Consider the following 20,024-nt stretch of genomic DNA (forward strand, 5'->3'; position numbering starts at 1 on the left):
TTGGACCCGCTTTGTTGCTCTTTTCTTTTTTGTAGCGGGAGAGTTCAGCTTGAGTTTTTTTGGAGAACTTGTTTTTTGTTGGTCTTGTGCTGAAGTACCAAGTTGTTACGAATTATTTCTCCTTCACCGGGGTTTAGCTTTGGTAGATTTTCTGGAGTACTCATTTTTTTGAGAGCTGCTTATAGACTATATGCAGAGGTCTGTCAAGAGTGCTGGACTTAGCTTAGAAGCCGGCTTATATACTTTCATCTGACACGTATGCCACGTGATGTCAGAGCCCTTTATGGTGTGATGTCACAATGAGTCAGCTTAGAAGCCGGCTTATATACTTTCATCTGACACGTATGCCACGTGATGTCAGAGCCCTTTATGGTGTGATGTCACAATGAGTCAGCGCTTGCGCTAGAAGTGATTGGCAGGTGAGATTGACCACCCGGAAGTAAATTTGTCATATGGAGATTCCGAACCTTTCGCGTTGGTTCCGGAAAACCGCATATCGGGTCGGGTCGAGGCCTAGCTAAGATCGTAGGCAAAGGTCTGAGCTATCTGTGTGCGAAATTTGGAGTCTGTAGCACCAACCATGTGCTGTCAGGGCTCATCCATGCGATTTGGCCCAATTCGGCCTCGGCTTCAATTAGTAGTCACGAAATGGGTACTGCACTAAGCACTCAGACAATGGGTATAGCATAACCAAAGGGCCATGTGTTCCTAACTGGTATCGCAGCAGTATAATGAATTCGATGGAGGCACAAAAGCCAATTCGGATAGTCAATAACCCATAATGCCCCCTGTGACACTGGCTCTGCAGCTTGTTCTGGACATTTGGTTTAGATGTGAGTGTGAGGTACAGAAGGTGAAACAGTTGACCACCAGTGCTGAGGCCTGGGTTCTTTTCCAGACGGGGGGGGGGGTGTTAGAACAACAGATGTTACGAAGAAAATGCTGGAGAGCAAAGCTACTGAATAGTTTTCATTTACAAATGACGCATATTCTAAATTTGTAGTGATTTGTACTTGTCATGTAGACAATGTCCGTGGGCGTGTGTCTGTCAAATCTAAATTTTTGAAGCTTGTTATACCGCCTTCAATAGACTTTGTCACTGGAATTGTGTTGCTAGGGAACAGCTTGGGTCCAAGTTTGTTTCTTGTCAGCTACTGATTTCAACAAACACTGCAACAGGAAATAAACTTTTAGAAGACCCATTTAGAATGTTTGTTATCAAGAGTGAAATGGTCTGTAGACTCTGTACTGTATATTCTGTGTGTGTGTGTGTGTGTGTGTGTGTGTGTGAGCAATCTTGTGCGTGCGAGCAATCACCAACCAATTTTTTGAGAAGTGAAAAGAGGACTGTGATTATGTATGATTATGGTCTTCGTGCCTGTGTGAAGAGAGATTCCTTGATAACTTCTTTGTGTATGTGTGTATGAGAGAATTGGTGAGAGTGGGTAGCTCTGCTTGATGAGTTGTGAGTTGTGTGTGGGTGTGTGAATGCCTGCCCATCTGTCTTCCAGACAAGGGCTTCACATACTGTAGAGAGAAGCGTTGTAAAGGGTAAAAGGGCCAGTTTAAGAAGATTCATAGCTAATTTGAGGGTTGGGTTAAGGTTGAAGTTAGGCATGTTGTGGACCTTGGGTGACAACACGTGTAATGTTGTATGATACGGGTAGGTTATTGCAAATGCTGTCTATCTGGTGCTGCGTAAAGTGATATAATTGTCGGAACTTATTTGACTGTTTTAGCTGAGGAAAATGAACGACTAATGCCTGGCTCTACTTGTTTTGTCATCATATCCATATCCACGCATGCACAGAGTTTTTTTTGCATGTTTTTTGCATCTACAGTATTACTTTGTATATACTCTGTATGTTGGTGGTCTGTTTGTTTGTCTCTTACTCACCATCTTTCTTTCTTTCTTTCTCTCCCTCCCTCGCCTTTCTCTCTCTCTCTCTCCGTTTCTCTGAAGCGTAGCCATGAGCCAGACTGTGATCTGAGATCTGTGTCACTGCCACCCACGCAGACGACATGGCTTTTATATGCAAATTAATTATTAATTAAACCAAGTCATTATCACTTTAAAACGATTTGGTGCAGATACAGTACAAGGAGGGGAGAGGGCTCAAAACACTAGAGCCCTATTATGTAGGCTATTTGTACTGTATGTGTGTGGGAACGAGAGAGAGGTGATTATGAACTAGTTTAGATATATTGATTAATTAGTTATTCAGTTGCGGCATGGGATTGAACCCGAAACCTTTGGGCTCTCAGGCGTCATCTATACTTTGAGGTCACCTATCAATCAATATTAAGGTTTTTCCAAGTGTGTTTACTACTGGGATGTGTTGTGAGCTTGTAGATCAGCTATTTTTGGAGACAGGACAGAGTTGGAGACCATATGTACAGTACATAGTGGAAGCCAGCCAAATGCAGATGTGCAGCTGGTGCAACATTGTGTAAGGATACTCACTCAGACAGTAGGAGCTGCAGTAGTCTACACATATTTTCCTCATCAGTGTTGATGATTGTTTTTGTTAATTGATGTTAATAATAATTGTTAATTATTGTGTGTTTTATCAGATAATTGTTGTCCCAGTATTGACTTGTCGGTTAAATAATCAGCTTTTACAGCCAGGTGAAGTAACTATGTAAAGCATTAAGACAGTGAAGCAGACAGATATGTGATGTTCTTATGAGATTAAAATGAATAGAATTACAGATTAGTGAATATTGCAGAAGCATGTGAGAGGTTAAACATCTAAACAAAACCCACCCACAAGTAAATCGTTTATTATTATAATACTTTTTGGATATTGAATAAAGTAACACATAACAAAACGTATATTAAAACCAGTAAAATTATATTTAAAGTCTTTGATGACCATAATGAGGTGATTTTCCGGCAACCTGCCCACTGCCCTCCTGTGCTGCGCCTCAAAGTAGACACACACACACACACACACACACACACACACACACACACACACACACACACACACACACACACACACACACACACACACACACACACACACACACACACACACACACACACACACACACACACAGGCCTGAGCTGCACAAGGCGACAAGACACACATCCCTTCCCACATTTTGTAATAAATCATCAGCATTGATCATGTTATTGCAGCATTAGCTATGGTACAATGAAGGATACAGACAAGCCGTCATCTTCAAATGACATTGTAATGAATGTGTTGCTACAATGTGTAAACGCCTCCGACTTTGGATATAAACGTAAAGCACAGGGACTCTGTCAATGACATGGAGATAGCATTTTGGAACAAAGTGATGGAAGAACAGGCAAGTGACGTTTGGCATCATGAAACTGTGAACATGACAGTAACAAAAAGACAACGTTCTGTTCTTTTTGTCAAGTGACACCCTTGTATGGTGGAGTAGATAAACGATGCATTAGGAAACTATGCAGTGCATCTGTGATAAAGTGGTTGAAAGAAACAGGTGTAGCGTTCAGTTGAGTGGTACAGCATACAGTACATGCACAGCCTATCTGTAAACACGCACGTGACGTGTATTACATGGCCGAGTAATTTAACATTTGGCCGGAGAAATGGAATCTTGTTGGTCACATTGGCCGGGCCAAGAAAATGCCTAGCAGGGAAACCCTGATTGTGCTATAGATTTTCTGTTATTTATTTCAACAGCCCTAATCTCTACAGTATAACAATACTGTAGTCCAGTGGTACCCAAACAGAACACACTGGTGTGCCCGGACTTGACTTTGTGGCTTTTTAAATCTTTACATTACATTAAAGTTCTGTTTAACCCATTCAATCCGGGAACGCATCTGTGTCATTTTAAGATTTTAGCTATAACCATTATTTTATGCTTTGGCTATTCAAAAATAGCAGATATATTTTGAAAAATCTTGAACATGTGTGCAAATCTTTGAATACATATATTTTTTGGGAAACAACATTTTCCCTGGAACAAAACTGTCAAGGACCCCCAAAATTATGTTTTATGTCGCCGACCCCATCTCAAAATATGTTGTTCCAGGACCCCCCCCCCCAGAAGCAAATCATTACATTACTGTACATTAAAGTTCCGTTTAACTTTACATCCTCTCGTCCAGTTCTTTCTGAGTGAGTTGGACCTTGGGATTTTATGACAACCACATTATTATTGTAATATATACAACTAGTTATACAAATAGTTAATTTACTAATTCAGTACTCATTTCCCAATAAATAAATACATGATAATAATAATCATAATTATTATTGATATTTATTATTATTTATTTGATAACCACAAACAAAAGCAAAAAAGCAAATCTACAATCTCTTGTGAGCTTGTTGATCGTCTATTCTAGCTATTTTTGTAAATTTGTGAAAGTATGAAACGGGGCTTAAGTGGTTCAACATTTTAGCATTATTAAATAAAATGAAATGTTTACACGTGTTATAGAGGCTATTTTTTTGCACTGATTTGAATACAGGAATACCTTAAGATTTTGACTTGCCCTTTGGTGTGCCATGGGCACAAAACATTTGAAAACCACCGCTATAGTGTGTATGTGTGGAATCATCATAGATCATAACATAGATCATAACAGTCGATAATAGAAGGGCACACACCTCTCCATGTCAATTTCTTTAACTTTGATAAGGCATTTGACAACATAAGACTGGGAGTTACTATGGAAACTCGTGGCACACTATGGATAAAAATACATCGGCATCATCGAGAACACTTACCAGGGCATGCAGTGCCAAGTGCTCCATCACAGAAAGGAAGAGTTTGAAGTGCTCACTGGGGTGAGACAGGGCTGCTTGCTTTCTCCTTTCCCTGTTATGCACAGACTGGATCATGAACCAAACCAGCATCAATAAAAAAAGACTTGCTTTCAGTGGAGTTTGACAGAACATCTAGAGCATTGGTTCTGTATTTGGCTGCGGAGCCCCATCTCAAAAATATTTTGTGCCAGGGATTCTTCAAAAACAGCAGATCTACAAGATCATAGTGCGGCACTCGGTGCCACGCTATGAGCTTGTATATCTGCTATTTTTGAATAGCCAAAGTATAAAATATGGTTAAAGGGGTTAAAATGATTGTGACGCTATTTAACACATTTTGCTGGGGACCTCTAGCCTGGTAAACCCTCCCTCCAGAAATCTCATTTCCATTTGATTTCTGGAGTGAGTCTGGCCTGAACGCCCATTGTGGGGGTTTCTAGTGCAGTGGTTCTCAAACTTTTTCATGTCAAGGACCCCCAAAATGATATGTATCTGGCCGCGGACCCCCATCTCAAAATATTGTGTTCCAGGGACCCCCCAGAAGCAAAGATTTGAGTTACAAATGTTCGCTTTAAAAAAAATATATATATATATATTCAAAGGTTTGCACACATTTTCACGATTTTTCAAAAATAGCAGATCTACAAGCTCATAGCGCGGCACTCGGTGCCACGCTATGAGCTTGTATATCTGCTATTTTTGAATAGCCAAAGTATAAAAGGTCATAATTATTGTGATGCTATATTAACACATTTGGCTGGGGACCCCCTGGAACCCCCTCAAGTACCCCTGGGGGTCCCCGGACCCCACTTTGAGAACCAACGTTCTAGTGCATTACCAAATAACCGAGCCTATCAGCATCGTCGCTCATCGTTCTGTGATTGACAGCGACAGTTGGCCAATCAGGTGGCGAGTTCGAGTGAGCCAGAATGAAGCCGAGTGCAGCCTGAGTGCAGCCGACAAAAGACGAACGGCAGCCATTGTTGATGTCCGAGTGCCTTCACTTCTTACTTTCGTTTTTAAAACGGTCTCAAACTTCTTTTTTGAGTCACGGAATTTACTATTAAGATATCGTTTGGATAGAATTTAGTTTAACTTCATATATGTGGTCAATTAATCATGACAGAGCCTATTTAAAAATATAAATTTAGAGAACCGGCAGGGGCGGGGAGGGGCGGGGCCATGCCCCTATTTTGGGCATGGCCGTCTCAAAAGTCTCGTTGCGTCACATAGTCTGGAGATGGTAAAAATGAACTGCTGATTGGCTGAAGGGGGAAAACGATCATTGGCTGAAGGGGTTGTCAGTCAACGGTATTACTCCCGCCCAACTCCAGCCCACAGCCAATATTGCAGAATGGGCGATCAGGCCAGACTCACTCCAGAAATCAAATGGAAATGAGATTTCTGGAGGGAGGGTTTACCAGGCTAGGGGACCTCCTGGTACCCCCCCAAGGACCCCTGGGGGTCCCCGGACCCCACTTTGAGAACCAATAATCTAGAGGACCTTGACTTTGCTGATGACATTCTCACATTGATGCAAGATGTGTCCCAATTGCCATGGACACAACTGCAGCTGGGCTAGCTCTCAAAATCATGGTGTTGGTCACTTGAAGAGGCTGATAAATTCACTTACTTATGAAGTGTGGATGGGATGGTGTAACAGAGAAATATGTAAAGGCAAGAATCGGGAAAGCAAGAATAGCATTCAACATCTTGAACAAAACTTGTAAACCAAAAAAGGTTTTTCACAGAAAACATGACCATACAGCTGCATCCCAAACCTGGAAGACCACCACTAACATTATCAACAAGATGCATTCCTTCTTTTAACTGTTTAAGACACCTTCACTGAGGCACTGTTGGCCAAACACAATCAACAACACCAACCTGTGGAACACCACAAAGAAACAATTTTTAACTTTTAAAAACAAAACAAAAGTGACACCCCAAAGACACCTAATTCAGACGACGGTATTTTTGGCAAGCAGCACCATCGCATTATGATGGATAAGAAGTAGTCATGGATATTTGGTCTCAACTAGACGCAAGATGAAAGCAAAACTACAAAAAAAAACTGCTACTGACAGGGAATACACAAATCGAGGGGAAAGAGGAAGACCTTGAGCAACTTAGAGAAGGAGCACAGAGCAAAAGTCTAAGAAGAATGCATTGAAGTGGGAACGGATGGAGAAACATGGCCCAAGACAGACAAGGGTGAAATCAATAGCCTATGCTCTGCGAGGAATACAAAGGCCTAAGTAAGTGTGTGTGTGGGTGGCTGAATGTTTGTGCACGTGTTTCTGTTTCCATTTGAATGTAATGTGTGTGTGCGCGCGTGCGAATACAATCCTGTTACCACATGAACATGGCCGGCAAAACACGCTAACATTTCATCACACACTGCTTAGTTTGTACATGCAGTGAACAGTGTCTTTGTGTGACATTACTTTGATAACAAACAGCTCATTGAAACCCTGTTAACTGACCATGCATGAGCTCATTGTTCTGCTGCATTTTGAGCTGAGTGGTACAGACGTGGGTGTGTGTGCATGCATATACAGTAGATAATGCTATATTTCTTTGCTGTGGGTGTGAGCTGGCATAGCCAGACCCTTGAACAGCAGTAGCCTTAAACTGCTGCTGTGTGTTTTGTTAATACAAATATCAAGCTCACTTATTGGCACCAGCAACACGTGGTGCAATTACAGTCTTTCATAATTAAATGATACACACAGGCGTGCATGTACGTGCACATACAGTACACACAAATCCATTACAATATAATACACAAAAAACTGAATGTACCTTACTCCTCCAGTAAGAGGGAGAAGCCATAGTAACTTAAAGTTAAAGCTCTATGAATTTATTTTTAGTATGTTAATACAATATAACTTATACAATTGGGCTGGTTGTATTTGGTCTTCCTGCTCTTCTGTGGAGACATTTAGATCCTGGGTCTATGTTGGACACAACCTTTGACACAATCCTGCGGTAAAAAAAATATAATTCAGCACTGGAACCAGGGTTCAAATCCAGGGTAGAACAGGAAAGTTACATAGTGCAGCTGGGATAAATAGGCCTACAGTTTATGATGATGTGTTGTTTCTTTCCAACATATCCTCGTGCACTAGGCTAGGACCTGCAGCGTTAATTGGTCAGCGTTCCTTCCGTATAGACAAACTCTGTAATGACAACAGAGCTCCAAGGGGCGTTGCTGAAACGACAACTAAAAGGAATGTTTGACAGTATGACTTTAATAGTAATAATGGTTCATACAGTAGAATTCTTATTACGGTGATGAGAATGCAGATATCTGAAAATAATGTACAGCCTTTGGCCAATCAGAATCCAGTATTCTCCATGGTATAATATGTAATTACTTCTGCAGCCCTAGTACTTACTTTCCATACAAGTGAAAGTCTGTGCGTCACTCTAGTAAATATTTAAATAAGTCAATATATAGGACAGAAATAGCTGGGGAAAAAATCAATCGGTCAATTGTGATTCAATTATTTTACATTTAAGCTTAATTTCTTATCATTACATTACCCTCTCAGAAGGGACCATTGGTGAAAATGTGTGATTTCAGTTCTTCATTGAACATACATATTCATTTTTATACACCAAATTACTGTATAATAAGTTATTCCAAACTTTCATTAAATGCCTCAAACCAAGGCGACAAAATTGGAAACGTTGCCTTAGGCCTATGCTGCAAAATCCTGAGTGTTCATTTAACTCTGAGAGTCGAAATTGGAAAAGGGATTACAGTGTAATAATGGCTTAAGTTTAGCTCAAAATGTCTGAGAAATTGTCCATTTTATCCTCAATAGAAATGTGGTCCAGGGCCTTGGTCGGTACTGATCAGCACAGAATGTCTGCTAATGTGAGGGGTTTACATAATCAATCATCTCAAATGATTAATAAATAATACATTTAGTTTGTGTTGGTGTATTTGCCAAATATATTTTGCACATGCCTTGTCCGCTGCACTTACTCATCCTAACTATTAGGAGCAGTTTTATGTAAGTTAACCACTTAAACCCTATATCAATTGTTGACTGGGGTCCCCCAGGGCTTTATGCTCTTTTCTCTCTACACCAAATCTCTTCCATCGAAAATAGCCGATCTACATGCTCACAAAGTGTCGCAATGCTTGTAGATCAGCTATTTTTGCCAGATCTTTGAGCAGATATGCAATGTAGTTCAGAAGTGGGTTGCAAACATCCAGTTCGTTGCTGGTGCTGGACACAGATAGTGGTACAGGTGGTACAGTACAACGTTTCGGTCACACATGGCTTTCATCAGCACCACCTGATGAAGCCGATGTGTGGCCGAAACGTTGTACCACTTTCTCTGTTTTAAAGTATTAAAAAAAAACTTTTAGGAGCCATGCTGTTGTGCAGACTTTTATTCAGATATGCAATGTTGCCAGTGAGAGACAATGAGAGGACTTTTGAAATGGTAAACGCGAGCAACAAGCTTCTGTACGGGTTCTTTGCAAAGTCCTGTCTCTGTTCATTGGAAAGCTGTAATGCTAGACGAGACGAAATGTGGCAAGAACACAACTTTCTTTCATAACGTGTCTTCTAAGATATACCTTATGGAACAAAGACGAGCGGGCTCCCCCGAATTCTGGGATTTTCGCTGAAGGGTGAACAACCCAATGTCGCCCACATATTCCCAACGATTTAGAGTGCGAAATTGTATGTGACGCATTACTTACTCATATCTACTACAATTACACACCTGCCTACCAGACATGTCTCCTGTCTGTCTGTCTGTCTGTCTGTCTGTCTGTCAGTACATAGAGAGACAGACAGGACTATCCCAGTCTATCTGTTCATCTCTATTCAGGCTCCATTCATTATCTCCCCTCCTCTCATTAGCTATCTCTTAATCACTATATCTTTTTAATTCCCTTCCTCCGTGTAATGTGTTTTTTTTCTCTCCCTCCTTCCTGTCTTGTATCTGCTCCCTCCATCTTTCCTTCATCTTTGCTGTACATGCTGGCTTTGTTTCAATCACTCCACCCCACTGCCTCTTTCTCCCCCTACTTCTCTCCCACTCCCTCTCTCCCCCGTATCTCTCTCTCTCTCTTTCTTTCTCTCTGTTACACCATTCCTCTATCTTTTCATATGTACCTCTTTCGTTCCTTCCTTCCCAACCCCTCTCTTTTTCCTCTCTCCTTTGTTTATATCCTGTCTTTCTATTTCTAGCTAACTCTCCTTCCCCCTCTTTCTTTCTATCCACTCTCCTTCCCTCGCTCCTTCCGTTCCTTCTTCTCTTCTCTTCATCCATCTTTCCCTATCTCTTTCTCTCTCTTTCTCTTTATCCTCGTCCTTGGTCCATCTGTCTCCTCTAAGTGCTGCGTTGGCATCTGCAGCAGCGACATCAAAGTCAGAACAGGAGGAAGTTTGGACGGGAAATGGTAGCCAAAAAAAACTAAAGGTGTCAACGGAACAAGTGTAGGGATTCTTGTTCTCTGCTGTACGAAACCCTCCTTCACCAGCAACATCACCACAGGCAACGGCTGCTGCACACTGCTTTTGATGCCTTAACAGTCGAGAGAGAGAGAGAGAGAGAGAGAGAGAGAGAGAGAGAGATTAAAAAAACAGACCAAAAGATTCCTTAGCTGTGCCCTTGCGAAGCAGCACTTAGAGAGTTTCTGCCTTCAGCTAAGTTGAAGAGTAATACAGAGGGAGAGGGAGCGAGAGATGAAAAAACAGTGGAAAAGATTCCTTGTGCCTTCAGAAAGCAGCACCGCAAGTTTCTGCCTTCAGGCGGTTTGAAAGGAAATTCAAGATGCGGAGAAAGCGAGAGAGGGGGAGAGAGAGAGAGAGAGAGAGAGAGAGATTAGGTAGTCAAGTGTGTGTGTGTGTGTGTGTGTGTGTGTGTGTGTGTGCGTGTGTGTGTGTGTGTGCGTGTGTGTGTGTGTTTGTGGAGGCTCTGTGTCTTTGTGTGCCTGCTTGGGGAGGAATCGATGTTCAAGATGATGCAAACTCAGTTTCTCAGAAAAAAACATTTTTCCTGGGCTGCTTTCAAACAGGGCAGCTAGCAGTGTTTCGCTAACAGCCCTACACGGAGCTTAATTTATCTTTTTGGCAATTTTTTAAAACTCTGATTCAAGTAATTTCAACCGTGCACAGGTGTTCACGGCAGTAAAACAAACGCGCGCACACACACACACACACACACACACACACATACACACACACCTGGGAGCTGCCGAGTACAACTGCAGTCTTCCAGTGCTGCTCAATGTAGCAGCTGGCGTTTAGGTAGCACGCTCAAGGGCAGTTTTTGAGGGAGAGGGTTATCCCAGCTGATTATATAACGTAAGTAAGTAGGTCGAGGGGCTTATTGTCGGTATCAGCCGAGAATGCGGGAGTCTATCCCTGTTACAATGCGCTAGGCTAGAGTGACCCCTGGGAGATGGATTGCTGAGGTGGAGCGCCACACCTACCATCAGCTCCCAGTACTTACCACACGACTTGCCGCACACAAGCTGTTTTACTCATACATATATACGCACACTCGTACGAGTTGCCGGTGCCCGGGATCAAACCCATGACCTTGTGGACCGACTAAGCTACCCGGACATAACCCACAAATCATCTCCGATCTCTAGGTTCGACCACCACGCTTGTACATGCTCTTAAAAAGAGGTCGAGAAAGGAGACAAAATGCATGAGCAGGTTTCAAACGCATGCGTTTCCTCCACCACTTGCCCCAAACAGTAAAATGTTCAGTGTTCATTTACTGTACCTGTAAGAATGAACCCACATGGACCCATAAAGATCCATTCGGTTCCATTCTTACACTCTCTCTGTTAAATGAACAGAGGATTTTTCTGTGCAGTAATTGTACTATAATTTGCAAGGCACCATGGAAAACTGGGTTTGTATTGTCTCTCTGTCTCTCTTTCTTGCCTCTTCAGTATCAGCATCAGAAATATGCAGTTCAGTGACTGCTTTACCGACAATGCAATTACTGTTTTTTTATGTATTGAAGTGGTTTCCTATAATGATGAATGACGGTGTACTGTAGCTACGTGTGTGTGCAACTGTATTGGAGGTTTGTACCTGTTGGGGTCTTAGTCTGTGATATATGACTCATAATCGATGTGGGCCTTTACTAAATAGAATATTTTGCATGCTACATACATACTGTAATGTATTTTAAGAGATGAATACTGTATGTGGCCGCATACGCCAGTCAGAATATATGGTCTAATAACAATTCTCTGACTCAGACAGATTTACTGTGCTGCACTGTAAATCTGTAAACCGTGCTGACTCAAAAACCTATGTTGAGATTTGATCGTACTGTAGCCTCCGCTCACATCCAAATTGTTAAATGCAGAGTTTGCGTGGAAATGACCGTGTGTGTGCCCAGGATTCTTTTCATATGGATGTTTCGTAAATGAGGGCCGGATTCTGTATGTGGTTGTGGTGCTGTTGATGAGTGAATCTGTTTTAGTGTCTGTGTATGCTATATTAAATGTGAGAATGTGTTGCAATGTGCAAGCATGTTTTGTACATGTATGTGTTGTGTCTGTGTTTATATATTTATCGTTTGGTATATTGTTTGTGTGTGACTCCTGAATGTTTCATAGCATTTTTACACTGTCAGAGTTAAGTTAACTAATTAACACACTTTTGCAGTGTGTTTTCTAGCCTTGAGGCTGCGATGCGACCTTGTCTTTCTAAACCGCGACGGCACAGAGATTCCGCCTTCATTTGTCTAATTACCTCTCCTTTCTCTCCGACTGTCCTCCCCTGTCTGACACGCTGTAGGCTACTATACCATTTCATCTTTATTTGTCTCTGTCGCTTTTTATTTGCTCTCGTTTTCTTTGTCTTCTCTTTCTGGCTTTCTTAATTGACCCTTTTCCCCCCCTCTTTTTGGTCCTTACTTTCTTTTCTCTCTCCTTGCCGTCTCCGCCCCCTGCGCCTGTTCTCGGCAGAAGTCATCCAAGGTTACCCCTTCTTCCTATTCCCCTTCTTCCCTGGACTGGAGGCTGATGAGAAATCAGGAGGTGCAAGTCGGCACACACGAGCGAGCACTAACACACAACACACCACAGTGTTGCTGTTGTTGTTGTTGTTTCTCACTGCTCTTCTCTCCTTCATGTGTCCGAATCCAACTGAATCCCTTACAGTTCCTTTCTCTCATTGATTCATGGATGATTCAGTCTCTGGAGGACACAGTGCACAAAGAGAAAATAAAGTTCATTCAGCCAAGTCCTTGTGTGTTTGTAAAGAGCAGGCGTGAGCAGGCGTGTGTGTGTGTGTGTGTGTGTGTGTGTGTGTGTGTGTGTGTGTGTGTGATAGACTGATTTGTCTGCTGTGATGATGTGCTGTTTTGTGCTCTGCTTTGTGGTTGGTTTTCCAATAGTTTGTTTCCGTATTGAGGAAGTAAATAGACTCAAATGGTGCATGCTGCACAGACGGTTACATTCAGGGATGCATTGGTCATGTGACGCGGTAACACGCCATGCAACCCCTTTTTTGAGCAGGAGCACAACTAGACTTATAGAGAAGAAGAGAGTGCACAGTTCCATGTTTGCTGGACTCCAGGCTTTGCGTACTATAGCTAAAGTGTTATATCTTGCAGTATGGGACCACCATAAACCTAGCCTGTTTGACTGAGTGCTTGGCTCACAACACAGCCAACGCAGCATGAACCCTCGACCTTATGTCCACAGACATTACATCAGTCCTCCAATTAGCCTACACATTATGAATTCACTGTGGATGCATTGTTAGCCAAACGGCATTAGCAATGACATTGAAGCAAGAGACAGTATCAGAAAGCACCCAACATAAAACAGTTATCACCTTATGCAGGATTACAGACAAAGTAGGCTACTCGAAAATACTGGACAGGACCAAGTAAATAGAGTGCCAGAGACACAAGTACATGTAGGCAGGCCTACGTCAGGGCTGCGCGATATGGACAAATCATGATTTTTTGTATTTATTATATAATTATATTTATTTTATAATTAAATATTCAAATGTTTTCTGTTTCATGATGCCAACTAACTGACTACTTGCTTGCAATGTGTCACCAAGTTGTTCCATCACTTCTTTGATCCAAACTCTCCATGTGACAGTTACTGTGCTTATATCCGCATCGGTTCCAAAAACAGATTTTTACAGACTGTAGCAACTTGCTCATTGCAACGAAACAAATGATGATTGCTGTTGTAACATGCTATACAAGTTTGAGCTGTGATATGAGTATATCTGAAGCTGATGATTTGGCTTTATCCTTCACTCTACTGCTATGATAAGATCAATTCATTGGCTGATCTTGTATTGGTCCCTGTTTCATGTTGTAAATCCATGAATTAATCCAAAATGTGGCAAGTTTGTTTCACCACCATGGCACTGTGCAAACGTTGCATGTCTGAGTGGGTTGTGTTTGTCTGTGTTTATTGCAAGGCACTGTGCGCAGAAGGGCAGTAAGCTATAATACTAGTGGACAGCAGGCTGTCGGGAAACCACCGACAGTTAATGTATGCTCATAAAAAAACAACATAAAATGTGATTTTAATGGATAGCAGGTAGCCATCAAACCTAGCATCGGTCTAAGAATCAAAACAACAACAATAACATGGCATCTGTTGACAAGCATACATCTTGATGACATGGCATACTGTACATCTTGATGACATGGTTAGCATCTATCTAAATATGCCACAAGTACTGTTACAATGAAATAGGGGTGCAACAGTTTTCAAACTAATGGATTTAATACATGATTTAAAACAGTGTTTAATAAACGATTTTGGGGTAAATTAGATCCACCTCGTCAGACACCTCACCCCGAGCAGTCCTCATTTCTTAGGGGGCGGCACTGGAGGTACTGTATAGTGGCCAGGAACTAGAAGTATACCTCTTTCAATCCCCAGCTCCTTCTGGTTTCATGTCATGTGTCCTCGAGCCAGACACTAGCCTTTAACTGCTCCTGAAGAACTTTCAGTAAGAATCTTACTGAAAGTGTTGCTTGTGCAACAGACTTACAATGCCTACACTTTGACTTCTTTCTTTTTTTTTGCCTATGGGTGCCTCATACAGAGCCTGATACAGCTCTTCCTTAGTGGGGATCCTGTACCTCTCTCTGTGTCTCTCTCTCCCTCCGAATCACTTCTTTCCTGTCTCCCCTTCCCCTTCTCTCTATATGTTCCTGTAGGCCTACTGAGTTGTGTCAGCATGTCATTGTCATGGTGTTCCATCTGGCTGAAGCCTGATTTATTCTCTTGTACAACGGTGTTGCTCACCGAAAATACCCGCTCTACAAGCACACAACACGTCACATCGCAATGCGATGTGAGCTTGTTGATCGGCTATTGTTGCCTGTAGCGTCACCGGCGTAGGACCAGGGGTGTAGTGGAGGGGGTTCGCGGAGGAGTGGCAGTCCCCTACTTCTAAAAATAGGATTTGGGTTTTGTTCAATTAATTCACCACAGCAACTTGGTGTCACTGTGGCAACAAAGTCTATGTGCAGCAGACTTGGCCAGAGCCTGTACGTCGATGAGTCGTAATGTCACCCTGGCAACCAAACAACAACCAATAAAACCACGGCATGTCCGTCCAGGCCTTGACCACTTCCACAGAATCGCTTGAACGCCAGAATCACTATTCTTGGGGTACATTAATTGAAAATAGCAAATCTACAAGCTTACAAAGCTTGTAGATCAGCTATATTTGGCAAAGAGATTTGGTGTTTAGGGACAAAAACAGCGGAACAAGTACAGAGCTGACCCCGGTCTACTAAGTATTAGTTTACAAAATTGTGAAGTTGTTTAAGTGCTGTTATGAAGAGACTTCATATTGACATGTACATGCATAATGCAGGCAAGTTGGTATTTTTTCGGTGGAATAGAAATGTGTGTTAAGTATGCATGTAAAGTACTTCATTGTATGTATAGGTAAAAGATGATTGGGCCGTCCGTTTTCTTAACGTGTAGCGATGCATTGTGTCTTAATGCATGCTCATATCCACCAACATTATGTGTCAATAATGACCTATATCTTTCACTCCACAGAAGGAACGGGAGAAGAAAAAGGAGGAGAAGAAGCGAGAGAAGGACTCTGAAAAAGTGGACAGGTCCAGCAGCAACACAAAGGTACTACCAGCAGTGCTTTGTATAGCAGTACATAATCCCATCATGGAATCCAGTATGGAATCGCCAGTAAAATTATTGAAACATTTTGAACAAATAAATACTTGGAAATCGTTGCTGTCGGGCAGAAACCTTGTATTTCCATATCAATATGTTTAATTATATATATTTGTTTTGGTAACTGAATACCCTACTTCATCATACAAGTGTCATGTGTCGCACAAAAGTGGTGAAAATAGGCAATCTACAAGCTTTTTTTTTATTATAATAAAAACGTACAGTTTTGGACATGGTTTTCACCCGACAGCGACAAAATATTCTTTGATATGGTTTCTAGGGTCTTTGGTGAGTAGGAAAAATTAATATCCTACACAAACTGAAGAGGTTTTCTGTCACAATCTGATAAAGCGGCTGTGCTGCATGTCATCGTGCATAGTACGCAATTGCCTCGTTCTGCGATCATCACACTAGCAGCAGCAAAGCTACAGAATGGTCACACGTGGCCAGATAGTTTATGCGTTCCTGCGGAGTCGCCATTTAAGTGTTGTTCAAGGCACACTGCAAAGGTTACGGTTAAATAGCACAGGGAACATTTACAGAACGGAGCAGGAATTGTGGGGAGAGGAATGAAAATGGTGAAACAAAGACATATGATGACTTTGACAATTCACCTTCATTGGAGTCATGTAAAAGGTTGAAGACAGCTCAACTTTAATTAGTAGCACACCACTCTGTCATGCAACGATGTGTCGGGCATCGACACATCGTTGCTGACCTGTATTTTCCATGTATTTTTCTGAATAATGTTGCCACTAGTATGAACACAGTGACAGTTATCAAACCACGCAATGTCTATCGACGCGAAGCTAAAATATTGATTCATATCGTAATTACAGTATGTTGTAAAACTACATACTGTCTGTTTACTACATACTGTCCTCAAGTGTGCAATGTCTTACTTGTACATGGCAGCAATCATAAAGCAGTTTGCAGCTTTGTAAGTTGGCATCACTCTAGAGGAAAAAGGAACTGTTGCACCCAAACATAAATAAATATGAAATTTAACCGTTTAACTGATCATAACTCGGTTAAGAGTTGAACGGTTAATTATTGATATCCCTAATAGTTACTGCATTATTTCCACTTATCCTAGTTCACATTGTTCAATACATTTACTGGAATGAATGGACTCTAAAATATTGGTTGATACTTAAAGATGTTCATTGATGGAACTCGGTAGCGACAGTGAAACGTTGTTACTGATGCACTGCTGGAGTGAAATGGAAGAGAGCGGGGAGAATGATAAAGTACAGGAGACGGCAGTGACATTCATCATGCTTTGTGTTTACGGGCTATTGTTAGAATGAGGGCTGTGTGTGTGTGTGTGTGTGTGTGTGTGTGTGTGGGGGTGGTTGGGGTGATGTAAATGTATGTTCTGTCACACTAGTTGAGGTCACTGAATAATGTGTGTGTGTGTGTGTGTGTGTGTGTGTGTGTGTGTGTGTGTGTGTGTGTGAGAGAGATGAGTTGAATGCATGCACAATAGCTCAGGTCACAATTGCTCAGGTCACTGAATAATGAGTTTGTGTGTGTGTGCGCCTGAATGTGAATACATAACTCTGTTTACGTGAATGCATACATGTGTGTTGGCTCATGAGTGTGTGAGGTTGTCTGTACATATTGTGAATGTGTGTGTGTGTGTGTGTGTGTGTGTGCTCATATCTATTTTGTCTGTGTGTGTGCATGCACATTTTTGTGAGTCTGAGGACACAATATGTTTTGCGTGTGTGTGTGTGTTTGTGTGTTTTCTGGGTCACGGTTAGGTTTCGAGTAATTCCACAGCTTGGGGAACACTGAGCACTGAATAATGTAGTTTTCAACGGCCCTGCTGTGTGTGTGTGTGTGTGTGTGTGTGTGTGTGTGTGTGTGTGTGTGTGTGTGTGTGTGTGTGTGTGTGACTGATAGAGTTTACGTACTGTGACTCTACAGGGAATAGACATATATAGGCAATAGCCAATGGGACCTTTAGAGACCAGTACTATATATTTTCACACAACACACAGGGGTCCCCAGCATTCCATTACTGACTGACTACACACACACACACACACACACACACACACACACACACACACACACACACACACACACACACACACACACACACCAAGCTCTACAGCACTCCTTCACTTAATATACTTTATACGCTCTATTTATTTTTCAACCTCTCCCTTCATAGTTTTTGTTATTGAGGCAGAGGGGAGGTAAACTGAGACAGGGACAGCATAAGGAGGAGGTCTCCGGCAGGATTCAGTAGCAAGCCTGCCCGAAAAAAAAAATGGAGATACGAGGTTTCTGCCCGACAGCAACGATGAGCGTCTTGCAGTTACGGTATAGCTCATGCTCCAGATATCAGTAAGAGCCATGTATAGTGAACAGGGAGGACGACTTGGTCAAGGGCACTTTGACAGGACACAAGGCTGCTGTGGGGTTTGAAACCATGACCACTCTACTTTCTTCTTTAACCACTTATGCCCTATATTTACTGATTTTCACATGTTGCAAATGCAAACATATATATATTTTTAAACGTACGATGTAACAATCTATTTCTGTAAAGAAATGTTTGCTTCCAGTGACAGGACAGTGAGAGATGACATGCGATACAGATAAGAGGGAATTTAACTGGAAATGTTGTGGATTTTTCTTTTTTTTATATTCGTACATGGACTGAGAATCCTGAGACTACATAGACAAGATTATAAGCAGTGATGGAAAAAGTGCTCTTATTTTTTTACTTAAGTAAAAGTATCAATACCCTATTGTAGAAATAGTCTGTTACAACAAGTACAGGTTCGGTATTCAAAATTGACTTGAGTAAAAGTACAAAAGTTTTCGGATCAAAATATATTTAAAGTAAAAAGTACTCATTATGCAGAAGGTCCCATTTCACAAGTTTTCAAATGTATAAAATGTATACAAATCCTTTGAAAATGGCAGATCTAGAAGCTCACAATGCGCCGCAAAACGACACGTTGTGAGCTTGTAGATCGGCTATTTTCAAATTGCCAAAGTCTATGTATAGGTCTGATGTGGTTTTGTAATAATAATCTGCAAATGCAACTTTTTCAAACAATTATAGTGAAGTAAAAGTACAATATATGCCTTTGAGATGTAGTGGAGTTATATATGTAGTAAAATTATTGAAAATTGAATAAAGTTAAAATACCTAAAAAATGTTCTTAAGTGCAGTTCTTGAGTAAATGTACTTAGTTACTTTCCATCACTGATTAAAAGGCTCAGGATGATATCTCGGCCCTGCTGGAAACTTCACATATTATGTGTAGTGCACTCTTTCTGCAACCTAATGAAGTGAACTGGATTTGTCCAAAACATATATCCCAAGGACAAGTGTTAGCCAAGAAACGTTACCGGCAAGTAAAAAGAGATCATTAAGGGGAAATGTGTAGTAGAAAGTATTGCTTCATATCCGATTGTGGACCTTAAAATAAAACAGTGAAATTCAGTATTTTTAATGAGATATTGGATTTGCCCACAGAAATTGTTTCTAAACTTTTTACTGTATATGCTTGGACATTTAAGTATAAGTTCCTTTTCTTTTATGTAAAGCGCCTTTGGGTACTTAGAAAAGCACTATATAAATCTGAGCTGCTATTAAGTAATTTATTGTAACATTTATACAAGTACAGTATAAGGAATTTATTGAAACAGTAACACCAAAGGATCCTCTTGGAAATAGGCCTGTGGCGCACGTACGTACATACAATACTGTATCTAGACTGGAGGTGTGAAGTTCATAGGTTCAGTCCCTTGATTACAGAAGTAGAGTTGCTTGATTAAAAGAAAGCTAGAAACAAACAATGTGTATGCTCATCTGTGTGTATACTGTGTGTGTGTGTGTATATATATATATATACACACACACACACACACACACACACACACACACACACACACACACACACACACACACACACACACACACACACACACACACACACAATACTGTATCTAGACTGGAGGTGGGAAGTTCAACCCCTTGATTACAGAAGTAGAGTTGCTTGATTAAAAGAAAGCTAGAAGCAAACAAT

At 41.4% G+C, this 20,024-nt stretch overlaps 1 protein-coding gene across 5 annotated transcripts in view; it reads left to right on the forward strand.

Moving 5' to 3' along the window:
- Positions 1–20,024, forward strand: part of LOC311059338 (stromal membrane-associated protein 1-like) — a 120,095-nt gene that overhangs the window by 33,946 nt on the left and 66,125 nt on the right. For 3 of the 5 annotated variants that reach the window (XM_084077155.1, XM_084077156.1, XM_084077157.1), the window contains exon 5: positions 15,835–15,915. In XM_084077155.1, the coding sequence (XP_083933281.1) occupies positions 15,835–15,915 (81 nt within the window). The remainder of the gene's footprint in view (positions 1–15,834; positions 15,916–20,024) is intronic. The other 2 variants (XM_084077158.1, XM_084077159.1) reach the window with 1 other exon arrangement.

The sequence above is a fragment of the Gymnoscopelus microlampas genome (genome assembly GCF_963454915.1).
Source record: "Gymnoscopelus microlampas genome assembly, chromosome: 13".
Classification (NCBI taxonomy): domain Eukaryota; kingdom Metazoa; phylum Chordata; class Actinopteri; order Myctophiformes; family Myctophidae; genus Gymnoscopelus; species Gymnoscopelus microlampas.